Source organism: Ctenocephalides felis, unplaced genomic scaffold (assembly GCF_003426905.1).
Source record: "Ctenocephalides felis isolate EL2017-DRISC unplaced genomic scaffold, ASM342690v1 CF-g0.4_SCAFFOLD_03097, whole genome shotgun sequence".
NCBI lineage: Eukaryota > Metazoa > Arthropoda > Insecta > Siphonaptera > Pulicidae > Ctenocephalides > Ctenocephalides felis.
The window spans coordinates 1-13,439 of NW_020539251.1; the positions used below are offsets into that span (position 1 = coordinate 1).

At 28.8% G+C, this 13,439-nt stretch overlaps 2 protein-coding genes across 2 annotated transcripts; both read left to right on the top strand.

Moving 5' to 3' along the window:
* The first annotated feature begins 77 nt into the window (after window positions 1-77).
* LOC113381832 (putative uncharacterized protein DDB_G0293878) lies at window positions 78-967 on the top strand. Its single transcript, XM_026620502.1, has 2 exons — window positions 78-369; window positions 423-967. The coding sequence occupies exons 1-2, from the start codon at window positions 78-80 to the stop codon at window positions 965-967; spliced, it is 837 nt and encodes a 278-aa protein (XP_026476287.1).
* Window positions 968-5,053: 4,086 nt separating this feature from the next.
* On the top strand, window positions 5,054-5,738 carry LOC113381833 (ribonuclease H1-like; the record flags this gene model as incomplete). Its single annotated transcript, XM_026620503.1, has 1 exon — window positions 5,054-5,738. A coding segment is annotated over exon 1 (685 nt), but the record flags the coding sequence as incomplete, so codon positions are not given.
* Window positions 5,739-13,439: the final 7,701 nt, after the last annotated feature.

The following is a 13,439-nucleotide window of genomic DNA, read 5'->3' on the forward strand; positions in this document are numbered from 1 at the left end:
CGTTTGTGTTTGTGTTTGACCTCGGAGCAGGTAACATCGACAAGTGTTCAGTGAATATATATTAAAAAAGTGACGTAATGGAATCCGGACAATACGGACAAGAAGGCGGACGGCCGCCCGATTGTTCAACAAAGTGTTCGGTAATCGGTGAAACAATTGCAACGGCAATGAATACGATAAATGATAGTTTTGATAATGAAATGTTAATGAGTGAAATTAGTGAAGAAGAATTAGAAGTACATTATAATTCAAACAAAAATCCTAGTAGCATCATGAGTGAGGTAGATGTAATTAAGAACAGATTATTACATAAGTATAAAAAACATACCAGAATTTCTGCAATATCAGATAGTAAAGATAAAAAGAACAGTAACAAAAATAAAACAATTAAGGAAGATAATAAATTAAAATTATGAATAAAGTAATTGGCAAAAGTGCAACCAAACTTAGAAGAACCGAAAATATTATACATACTGTTGGAAATAATAACAATGACACGGCGTCTAAGATAACAAATAATAGTGATATTTCAAATTATAATAATAGTAATGGAACAAGTAATGAAAGAAATACTATGGTATCGAATATTGTAAATATCAATCAGAATACTGAAGCAAATCGGAACAGTCAAGAATTAAGTAGCGTTATGCAATTTGATGAGTGCGATAAGGATTTAAGTGAAACAACAACTTATGCAAACAACGAAGAAATGACCAATGAAAATATTAGTGCGGGGTCGAGTAATACCGAAATAAATGATCAGAATGATAAAATGTTGCATGACTTTCATGAGTTAGATAACGTAATGCAATTTGATAATTGTGGTGAGGACTCGAGTAAAATAACAAAACATAATGACAAAGAAAACGAAATGATGCCCGACAATTACGAACAGGATAAAGTACGATATGACAGTTACGATAAAGGACCATATATAATATACGTAGAATCTTATAATAAAACATAGGACGCCTGCATCCTATGGCACTTGGAAAAAAAATTCATGATGCATGGCCAAATATGAAAACAAATTTGGAAGAAATTGGAGTAATTGGTAAAAACAAAGTAAAATTGATTTTAAGTAATGGTGTGACAGCTAATAGACTATTAGATGGTGATTTTTTCAAATCGAATAATCTAAGAGCGTATATCCCCAAATATTTAACGGTGCGGACCGGAATCATTTTTGACGTAGATAGCGAATTATCTGAGGAAGAAATTGTGGATGTCATCGAATCCGAGTATCCGATAGTGGGAGTTAAATGTATAAGATCGAAAAAAGAAAATCATAAGACATACAAATCACAGTGTGTTAAACTCACTTTTAAAGGGACAAAATTACCAGAAAAAGTAGCGATCCACTCTGTTAAATGCCCAGTAACACCATTCGTGAAAAAAGTAATACAATGCCACAAATGTTGGAGATTCGGCCACGTTCGTGATCAGTGTCGAGGAGAGGTAAGATGTCCAAAATGCGCAGAAAATCACGCCTTACAAGATTGCATAAATACGGACGATTTAAGATGCTGCTTGTGTTTTGGTAAACATGCAGCATATAATAGGGAATGCCCAATATTTATGAAATATAAGAAAATATATGAAATAATGGCAACACAAAACTTAGCTTTTCACGAAGCAAGGTCAGTTGTAGAAAACAACAAGTATGCCAGAATAACCAGAGGTAGTCTAACCAATTTAGACAAAGAAAAGAATTTCCAGTGATAAGCACAGAAAGCAGGAAAAGTTTACAAATTAACAACAACATTCTTAGAAATAAATTTGAAATTTTATCTGACCTGGAAGATAACAATGATGAACCGGTATCGGCCAGCACATCAATATTGTACAGTACATCTACAAGACCCTTCAAGAGAAACATTGCCAAAAAACAAGAAAGAACCAAATATAATAATATAATTAATAGAAAAGAAGATAAATCAAAAGGGGAATCAAGTGAAAGGAACAGGGTGCATACAGATAGGGAAGGTTTTAGAGAAAAATATCGAGTATCCACTAGGAATGAAGTTGATAACAAAGACAAAGAGAAAGAAGTAGATACCATAAAGAACGTCAATGAAGAACATACCGATGAATTTTTGAATTTATTTATCAAACTAGTTAAAAAACACTACAAACCTAATAATAAAGACATCAACAAAATGTTAAGAGAGGTAATGAATAGAATAGGTAGTGAAGGAGATGTGGACAACAATAAGAGAAATTAAGGTTAATGAGCGCATGGAAAATGTGCAAAAGAAAATTATACAATCACAATTACAATTTATTTTATGGTAACAAATATTCTACAATTCAACTGTAGGTCTTTGATACATAACAAAAGTAGTATTGAGCATTTCTTATTTGAAAACAAAGTACATATTGCTACATTTTCAGAAACATGGTTGAAGAGTGATAGGAAATTTTCGCTCAGGGGATATAAGACTGTGCGCAGTGACAGAAAAGATGGGTATGGTGGTACTGCAATTCTAGTTAAGAATGAAATAATTATAAACAAAGTATTAGCTTTTAATACGGGAACAATTGATATAAATAAATTCCAAATATCTGGTATAGAATTTTGTGCAGGAAAACATCAACTATCTATAATTTCGGTATATATTGTACCTAACTATAATATTTCTGTTAGTCAATGGAATGATTTATTAAGTCAGATATCCAAACCTTACATAATTTGTGGTGACTTTAATGCACATCATATGGCATGGGGGTGTAATTGGAATGATAAGATTGGCAATAACTTATTGGAAGTTATTAATGACAACAATTTAATTATATTAAATGACGGGAATCCGACTTTGAATTTTAAGAATAGTTCGACAGTGGTAGACATTACATTGTGTACTCACGAGGTGGCACATAAAATTGTATGGAATGTCAGGAAACATTCTCTTGGATCTGATCATTATCCAATAATGATGCAACTAAGAGAATCACCTATTATAAATAGAACTAGGGAATATTGGAATTGCAAAGCTGCCGACTGGACAAAATATCAAAAAGTAATTGAGTATTACTCAAATGATTTTGAAGTAAATGACCCGGTTGTTGCTTATACAGAATTTATGAACATAATCAATATTGCAGCGGAGAAAAGTATACCAAAAAAGAGAATATGTCCAATATCAAACACTTTAAACCTATTTGGTGGGATAATGAGTGCGACGAACTTATTAGGAAAAGAAGAGACGCAGAAAAAAATTATAGGCAGAAATCTAACTACCATAATTATTTAATATGTAAAAACATTAATGCTGAAATCAGAACGATATTCAGAAGAAAGAAGAGAGATAGTTGGCATGAATATACAAATAATATCAAACCAAATACGTCTACCAGGGAAGTATTTAGAACAATTAAATGTTTGAAAAAATATATAGAACCTGAAAATTTACAAGAAAACGTTAACCCAATGATGATTGATAATATTATTGATACTTATGCTCCATCTAGTGTTAGAAATGATTATTTCAATGTGGATAAAAAGGTTTTTGGACGCGAAACATTCCTATTAGTGAAACCTTTTACATTGTGGGAATTAGAAATTGCTTTAATTAAAGGTACTGATACCGCACCAGGTATGGATGGAATATTTTATTCTATGCTCATAAACTTGCCAATGGTGGCAAAAGAGATTTTACTAAAATTGTTGAATAAAGTATGGACAAATCCGGAAGTAATTGGGGCCTGGAATAAGTATATTACAATTTTAATCAAAAAACCTAATAAAGATGCGAATGAGATCTCCACGTATAGACCGATTTCTCTTGCATCCTGTGTTTCAAAGGTTAAGGACAGAATGATTAAAAGAAGACTGGAGTGGTGGAGTGAAAAATATGGAATACTACCAAAAAGTCAATTTGGCTTTAGGAAGGGTATGGGAACACAGGATAGTTTAAGTAATTTTATTAGTGACTTACATATATCCTTTACGAAAAATAAGTATGTTGTGGCACTTTTTAGTGACATCAAGGGTGCATACGATAATGTTTTACCTAAAACATTATCAGAAACTATGTCAAAGATCGGATTACCATGTAATTTTATTAGGGCAGTTACTAATAATATCTTTGAAAGGGAAGTATATTTTAGGATAAATGGTAAAATAATTGGACCAAGAAAAATATATAAAGGATTACCACAAGGAGGTATTTTAAGCCCTTTATTATATGCGATATACGTAAGAGATATAGAAGGGATCTTGGAGCCAGAAACAAAAATTTTGCAGTATGCGGACGATGTGGTTATTTACGTAGAAAAAGCAAGCCTGCAAGAAGCTTGTGAGGTAATGAGTAAGAATATTGATCGCTTTCATGTGTGGCTGGAAGAGAAAGGTCTGGAATTATCAGATAATAAAAGTTCAATTGGTATTTATACAAGACACAGAAATATTAATCATGTGGATAAGATAAATAGTAAATATCACATCATTAAAGTACAAAAATATAACAAATTCTTAGGGGTTATATTTGATCAAAAGTTATCTTTCAAACAACACATGGATTATGTGCTTAAAAGAGTAGAAAAAAGAATAAATATTTTGAGAATGACGAATGGTACATGGTGGGGATCACACCCTATTGCGTCCTTGAATCTTTATAAAACACTAATAAGACCCATTTTTGATTATGGATGTATTGTATTTAATAATTCGATTTACTGTAGGGTATTGGACAAAGCTCAATATAACTGTTTGAGAATTTGTATGGGGGCTATGCGATCCACTCCCACTAATGCCCTTTTGGTGGAAAGTGGGGAGATGCCTTTATACCTAAGACGACAGTTCATTTGTGACAAATTTATACTTAAAAAAATAATAATACAGGATAATCAAATTATAGAAAAAGTAGGTAAAATTTCAATAGACACTACAATATATAAGTATTGGAAAAAGCGAAAAAAACCATGCCTAGTTAATAGCTATTTGTATGTAAATAAAATAAGAGAGGAAGGTATCAATTATACAAAACACCCATATTATAATACACTTTATCTGGATATATATAGCATTTCTGATGATATTTTTAATATAAACATGACAAAAATAAGAGATTACAATGTAATTTACACGGATGGATCTAAGCTTGATCAGAAAGTGGGTTGTGCAATATATTTGGAAAATTTGAACATTAAGTTGGGATATAAACTGCCTGATTTTGCTTCAATTTTTACTGCGGAAATTTTTGCTATTAAAAAGGCAATAGAGTTAATTCAAAGGCACAAAATAATGAAGACAGTTATATTCACCGACAGTAAAAGTAGTATAGAAACTCTACAAAATTTATACAACAAAACTCAGACATCAGATATATTGTTCTATGAAGTGTGGTACGATATTAATAGGCTGATAAGAATAGGGTATACCATTAAAATAATATGGATTAAGGCTCACTCAGGAATCAAAGGAAATGAAATAGCTGATAAATTAGCAAAACAAGCAACAAAAAATGGATCTATTATGCACGTAGCAACATACAAGGATTATGTGAAACGGTGTAAAAATAGAAATTTTAAAGAGTGGCAAAAAGTATGGATCGATCCAAATGAGACTAGAGGGGCATATTATAGAATATGCAATCCAGCAGTGGGAAGCAGAATGTGGCAAGAAAGTTTCAAATTCGAGGATAGAAGAACCTTAGTAACATTAACGAGGTTAAGATTAAACCATGGAAGCTTTCCATCACACCTGCATCGGATAGGTGTTGCAGCTTCGAATGCATGTAGGTGTGGTAAAGCAGTTGGAAGTGGTGAACATTTAATATTGGAGTGTGGCCTATTTGAAAAAAACAGACAAGATATGTTGAATAAGCTGCATGAGTGCAATTGCATAGACAAACCAGTTAATTTACTTACAATATTAAGAAGTGTAAAGTGCTATAGTATTTTGGTTAATTTTATTAGATTAAGTGGTATAAATATATAAATTATGTTAATATAATATTGTATGTGGCTGTATTGTTATTAGAGGCCAAATAAAGAAAAGAAAAAAAAAAAAAAAAAAAACCATTTAATTAAAAAAAAATCAAATTATAAAAAAAATCTAATTCTTCAGAAATAGTTCAATTACTTTCAAATATTTCAAAATTCACAAAAATCTATTTTTTTCAGTTTTCAAACAATTTTAAAGTTTTTAAACATTTTATATTACGGTACGGAAAGTTCTAGCAATTTGCCGTAAGGCATGATGCCATGCACCACTAGTTTTACACTTGATTGCACTATGTCCTGCTATAGTTTTTATATCTGATTGAAATTTTAGGTTATCTAATTATATTTTGATTTATCATATAGCTGCACTAGAAAACATTTTAACAAATACCTGTTATTAATGCTATTAATGGTATTATATTCTTTGTATTATCATTATACGCATTTGAATCAATATTTTATTAACAACATATTTTCCAAAACCTCATTATGTTCAGGCACGCAAGCTGAATACGGCAATTTGATTTTGTCTGCAAAAGCAAATACTAATAACACATTTTTCAGTTCCCGCATGATTATATATTTACATACGACATCGGGATACGGGAATATATTGCCCAATGCTCCATACTCTACTGACATCATCATAGCATGCGCAAAAGCAATTCTCGGTTATTTGGTGCTAATTTACTTCTGCGTTATTTGCATTAGAAAGAAAACATTATAATATAGTGACATGTCGGCCCTCATTGTAATAAGATTCATATTGGTTAGGGATGTCTGTAATTTGTTTGGGGATTTGTGATACTGCGCTCTCAATCTGAAGCTTGCACGTAAACCGTGTGTTCACGCGTTCGCACACATCCGAAGCGACCGGTCGCCGTCTGCCGATACGCAAATGTACGGTACGGAATTTCTATTAAATTAACATATATGTAGGAACTTAAGAAAATATAAATGTTATTGGCACAAATTGACAGAATATATCTATCAAAATTTACAATATATTAATTGCAAAAATATATTCACAATGAAATATTTATAAACTTGTCAATACAATCGCTAGTCATTTTATATTAACAAGGCTCATTTCAAGGGTCATAAATATAATTATTCGTATAAATATAGTATAATTATAAATTTATTTAAGAAGGGAATGGTTGTGTTCACAAAAAATACCTAATAAGAAAGATTTATTTTTGAACTGAACATATAGGTTTTTTCAAATTTCTTTTAAATTTCCTGAAAATCATCACTTTGCACTAAGAAAATAATCACTTTGCACTGAAATACCAATTTAGTTGATTACGCCCTTAAATTTTAAACAAATAGCTTATTTATAAAATATAATATCAATAGGAAGCACAAAGATCCAATTTGACTTTTAGCAATTATATTGTGAAAAGCAAACCAATTATATCACAACAACTAACACATATCAAACAAACAACTATCTGACTATGCTCAGTAAAACTCCTATCATTAAAGATATGTTTGTAGATTATTTACTGTTTTTCAAATATTTGTCACCTGGTCCTTTTTACCCCATAGGTGAGGTAAAATGAGAAGGATTTAACACATTAATAGCTACATTATTCAACGAATGCAAAATATAAATTTTATGGGTATATTTTTTACAGAGATAATACTATATAAAACCATGATCTGGTATTTTGTTAGAAACATTCATCAGTAGAGTAGGGATAACTATTTATTTAATTCATCTCTTGTAATTTTTTTAAAACTTAATTTACTTTTTTATTTACTACTTTAAATTGCTTACACCATTACCAGGGCAATTGCTTAATTTGTCGTTCTTACTCCACCCACGTGTGAGCTTTTATAGATCTTTATAAAAACACTGTGGATTCTAACTTGAAATAAACAATACATCTTATAAAACAATTAAATAATTATATTGAAGTCTCGTAAACTAATCAACAGAGCTTACAACCAAAAAAAAAATATTTTACTTGTTTTTGAGATAATGGTGGAAGATCTTCTAACTCGCGGAAGTCCCGCTCAACCCTATATTGAAATTTTTATAAAATAATCAACAGAAATCTTATATAGTAAATAGATTGGTTTTGTGCTTATTTTTAACTTTATTATTGATTATTTATGATTATTTTATGAGTAAAATTAATATTCAGTATATTATTTTGTGTAGCTTAATCCACTGAAAAAAATGGAACTTTAAACTTATATAATTATATTTAATTTTTCTAGAAAAATATTTTTGTTGTCTTCCGATTGGTTGCTCAATTTTTTTTACTTTTACCTATATTGAAACACACCTAATTATTAAATGATTCTAACCAATTAATGATTTTGAATGATACAAGGGTTTGAAAAAATTGTTCTGCAATTAGTAAAAATAATATTTTTAAGTTTTCATTTTAAAATAAATGTTTCCATATCATGAGTTTGGAAAAACATTATTTCATATATGTAAAAAAACTAATTGATATTTCATAAAGTTTTGTTAAAATAATTAAGTTTATTTTTATAATGCAAAATATTAAATTGTACTGTAATAATGGAGCAAAATATAACGAATGCGAGATCAATTAGTTGTTAATATTTAAAATTCTAAAATCATATAATAATTATTTAATTTTTTTCGTTGCTTAGGAATATACAAATGATAACTCATCAAGGATTAATTAATATCATATGAATCAAAATAGATGCCAAATAAAAAGTTAAGTATGTCATTTTTGTGTTATTACTTTTTAAATTGTGAAATGGAATAATTTGAAAATAATGATGTAATGAAAAATTCATGGTGAAAGATATCTATAAATCGTGTGCAAATAATTCAATACAATGACATCTTCTGAAATATTCAAATACAGTTGAAAATCAATACATATAGGTAGTAGACTCATTTCAAATCGTTCTTATATCGCTGAGTCTGAATTCAAATGTCAAATATAATCATGATCAAATTTTATTTGTTCTTGTATCAAACTGTTAGTTTGCAGAATTTTCTGTTCGAAGCTAATTAACGTAAAAATATGAAAAACCTTATAGTTTGAAACGATGTGGCTTTAAGTCAAATATGACAAGAAAATCCCCATGCAGTTTTCTATTCGTCTTGCTGTTTTGCATTGTGATACCATTCTATATCATTGACAAGAGCTTAAAATGAGTTTCTCAACTTATTTTCCATTTATTTGACATTTCTACTGGTATATCATTACGATGCCATTATACAAAATGCTAATATTATTTAAAGTAGAATGGATCGTGGCTTATAGGATGTGCATTGGGCTGCATATTATTACGAATACACAATGAGAACCAAATGATTGACAAATTTCATGAAAATAACTTTAGTAATGATATAAATGAAAAATGTAATGAGATAATATATATATATATATATACATATATATATATATATATATATACATATATATTAATATATATATATATATATATATATATATATGTATATATGTATATATAGGGTACTGTCGCTATAACAAGTAATCATCTTTTGTTGATAGTTTTTTTGATTGTTGCACTGTTGTTTAGTTTACGAGGCTTAAATATAATTTTGAAGTATACTTTATTTAATTGTTTTATTAAATGTATTATTAATTTTAAGCTAGTTTAAACAGATGTTTTTATATAATATCTACAAGAGTTGGCATGTGGATGGGGTAAAAAGGACCAATTGAATCTTTACTCTGAAAAAGGCAATAAAAACCAATAAATACCAACAACAAAACAATGAACATTGTAAATAATAATGCCAATTTACTTAAAAAAAACAGTAAGGTAAACGAGACAAATGACAAATTTTAGAAAAATAATAAAAAATGCATTTCTATAATTAGGAAGTTAATTATTAACTAGAAATTTTAGTGGACATGATAGTTAATTTGATACGTGGTATATGTTGTGATGTAGTGTATTTAGTTTAGACAGTAAAATTACTTAACGTCAAATTGGGCCTTTGCGCCCTACCCTATACATATATTGAAAGTAATGTGAATGTATATATAATACATAAATGATAAAATATTTTCCAGTCTTTATATAATGTTAAGCGTAATGTCGATATAGTCAATATGAATTTGGATTAAGCCAAATGGATCATTTTGAAATATTATAATGACCCATTATTACAAACTTTGATATTTTTATATATAAGCCATTTTTTGTAGGTCCATAATTTTTAGACTGTTTGTTAAGAGCCTGAACTCTAACAAACGTACAAATATTTATCAAAACCTTTTAAAAAAGTCGACAAATAATTGCGACGTAACGGCCAGGTCGATCTTTACCAAGAACCAGTCAACGGATATCTTTTCAAAGCTTCTTAACTTTTCAAAATCGATTCAAAATTTTTGGCTAATACGTGCACATATGCATGTGTTGTTTGTTCATATTTCCAAATTAATATATATATATATATATATATATATATATATATATATATACAGTTGTTCTTGGGCGTTCATCCATTAATTGAAACTATTTTATTGAAGTAAAATGTTTTATTGGCAACGTTTCGGGTCCTGATTTGACCCTTTTTCAATGCATATAAAATTTTTGAAAAAAAAACACGTAAAGTTACAAAGCACGACTTTTAAAAACTATTAAATTAAAATAAATATTAAATTAAAATAAAATAAATGAAAAGGTTTTAAAAAAAGAACTTTTCTCATCGAGTCATGTTATATGTTCTGAAAAACGTTTGGCAATAAAACATTTTACTTAAATAAAATAGTTTCAATTAATGGATGGACGCCCAAGAACAACTTTATTATAATATTTCACCATATGAAAAAACCTCTCAATTTATATATATATATATATATATATATGTGTGTGTATGTGTATATTATATAAAAGTATTATATTTTATATAAAAAGATATACTTTGATTATTAAATGTGAGGTCAAAAAATGCGAAATCATGGCAGTACTTGAGAGGAACATTAGCTTGAAGATCCTCATAATGTTTCGATATCATGATTTTTATGTAGTAAGAAAAAGTTGAACGTAGTATAATGTGTTGATTTACGCATTTCACTCATTCTCGAAGAGGAGCGAGAGCCCAAACTGGGTGATAAGATGTGATCACCAGAGCAGCTGACACGCGTAGAATACTGAACAAGCGATTACATTACAAACTTCCGTCCGGACAACTAATGGACCGTTCACGCGGAGTGCAGCACGATGAGCGGCCCGGAATCGATACCGGGAGACAATTTGTCTTCTTAGAGTTATAATTAAGAAAGTAATTGAAATTCATGTACTTGAACTTACGATAAAAATTCATGCTGCAGGTATAATTAAAGTTTTAGCATTAACACTATAGTGACGTGTATCGAACAACAATTTCTATAATATCACAATATTGTTAAGATAACAATATTGTTGTTTTAAATTGTTATATATATATATATATATATATATATATATATATATATATATGGGTTGTCCTTAATACGGACATTTTTGTATTTCCTTGCTCCCAAGGGCTCAAATGGTTCCAAATTGATAAAAAATAATTCTCTGAAAGTGTTAGCTCTTAATATTGTCTTTTAGATAGAGCGCAATTCAATCAAAGATTTGAATGGAAATAGCATGTAAAAATTTTCAAAAATTTTGCAGAGCGTCGAATTTTCAATAAAAAATGACACGAAATTTCACTTTTAATTCATTTGTCTCTAAGTTATACCCAAAAATTATTTTTTTTAAATTCAAAATTTTTCCATGCTATTTCCTTAAGAAGTTTGGTTGAATTGCGCACTATCTAAAAGTTAATATTAAGAGCTAAAACTTTCAGAGAATTGTTTTTTATTAATTTGGAACCATTTGAGCCCTTGGGAGCAAGGAAATTTGAAAATGTCCATATTTAGGACCACCCTAATATATATATATATATATATATATATATATATATTTATATGAAGTTTACAAAGTAGTAGTGAAAACTGGTACGGTAGTGATAGTTGTCACATCTATCAATACTGATTTTGAGATAGGGTCCAAGGTGAGAAAGATGAAGGTTTTTTGTTTGAACAAGTTTCCATTATTGCGTCCTAGATTAACATGATCTGTAGACATTGCATTTAAAGAGTCAAAAGTATTTTGACAAGTACAATTTTTTGTTCGATTTCTTTTGATAATATTTTTTCTTGTATACATAATAGATCACTATGTTTGTTAATTACCAGCAATCAGTTTTTGCATAAATATTTTAATTAGCTCAGTCATAATGATGATTTGTTAGTACGGTTGTAACATGTATTTCTTGCCCTTTTTGTGCAAAGCAAAGCAAGATAAAGACAAATCTAACTTAACTAAAACGAATAACTAATAGAAAAAGAAAGAAAATAAAAATTCAATACAAAAAATTACAATGATTTCTTGTTAACTTAGTTTTAAAAATATTTTGTTATAATTGTTAATTTATTTATTTATTTATTTATTTTATTTATTCATAAGCAAGTCGTAATCAATAATAATAGAAATTATTTCAGGCTTTTGTCAAGATAAGTTGACTTGTTAAGATATATTAACAAGCCTAGTTTAAATGATTATGTTTTGTTGTGTTGCATATTTTTGACAATAAAAGTCATTTCTGACAATAATAAAAGTCATTTTGGTGTTAATAGCTAGTGCTATTTATATATTATAGTTATGTCACAGCCGTCCACACCCCAAGAAACCCTTTTTTGTATAATTTGTTTTGATGATTAAGCCATCGTATTTAAAGACTGTATTTCAGTATTTCCACGCAGACAAATGCTTAAATTGCCATCTAATTTACTTTTTTCCCAGCTAACTTGTAAATTAACAAAATTATTAATTAATTAATAAAAAACATTACAATATTATATGTGTGTCTATGAATAATATGAAATAAAATCATAATTGGGATTCTATTAAAAAAAATATATTGGGATTGTATACTGTTTTGACAATAACAATTTGAAATGTGATATAAAAATTCCATGGTCATTTATTATCTGTAGTGAAAATTGAAAGTAGTGGTTTAATTGTTTACAACTTATAAATATCATAAATTATAACTTTCACGAATACAAATCAAAATAATTACCTAGAATCAAATAATTATTACCCGATTCATGTGTTGCAATAGTATATTGCAAAATGCCATTACATTTGTCGCGTAATAATTACAATGTGAACTCTAAAAAAACAGTAAACATTTTTATAGTAGTTTTAACTTTTAGCACAATAAATATATATTGTAGTTACAAAGTATTATATCGTCACTCTATCAAAAGCACTAGAGCAATATTTGGTCCCAATACAGAAAGTGGAATTTTTATTCAACAGTTGTATACAATACGATGACAATAATATTATTATTATTCATTGAATTGAATTCGGTTGTGAAACAATGAGGACACAAATAAATAAAACCGGTGGTGCACGGCATCGTGCCTTGCAGAAAATTGCTTGAACTTCCCGTACCGTTTATGTTGGTTGATTCATACCGT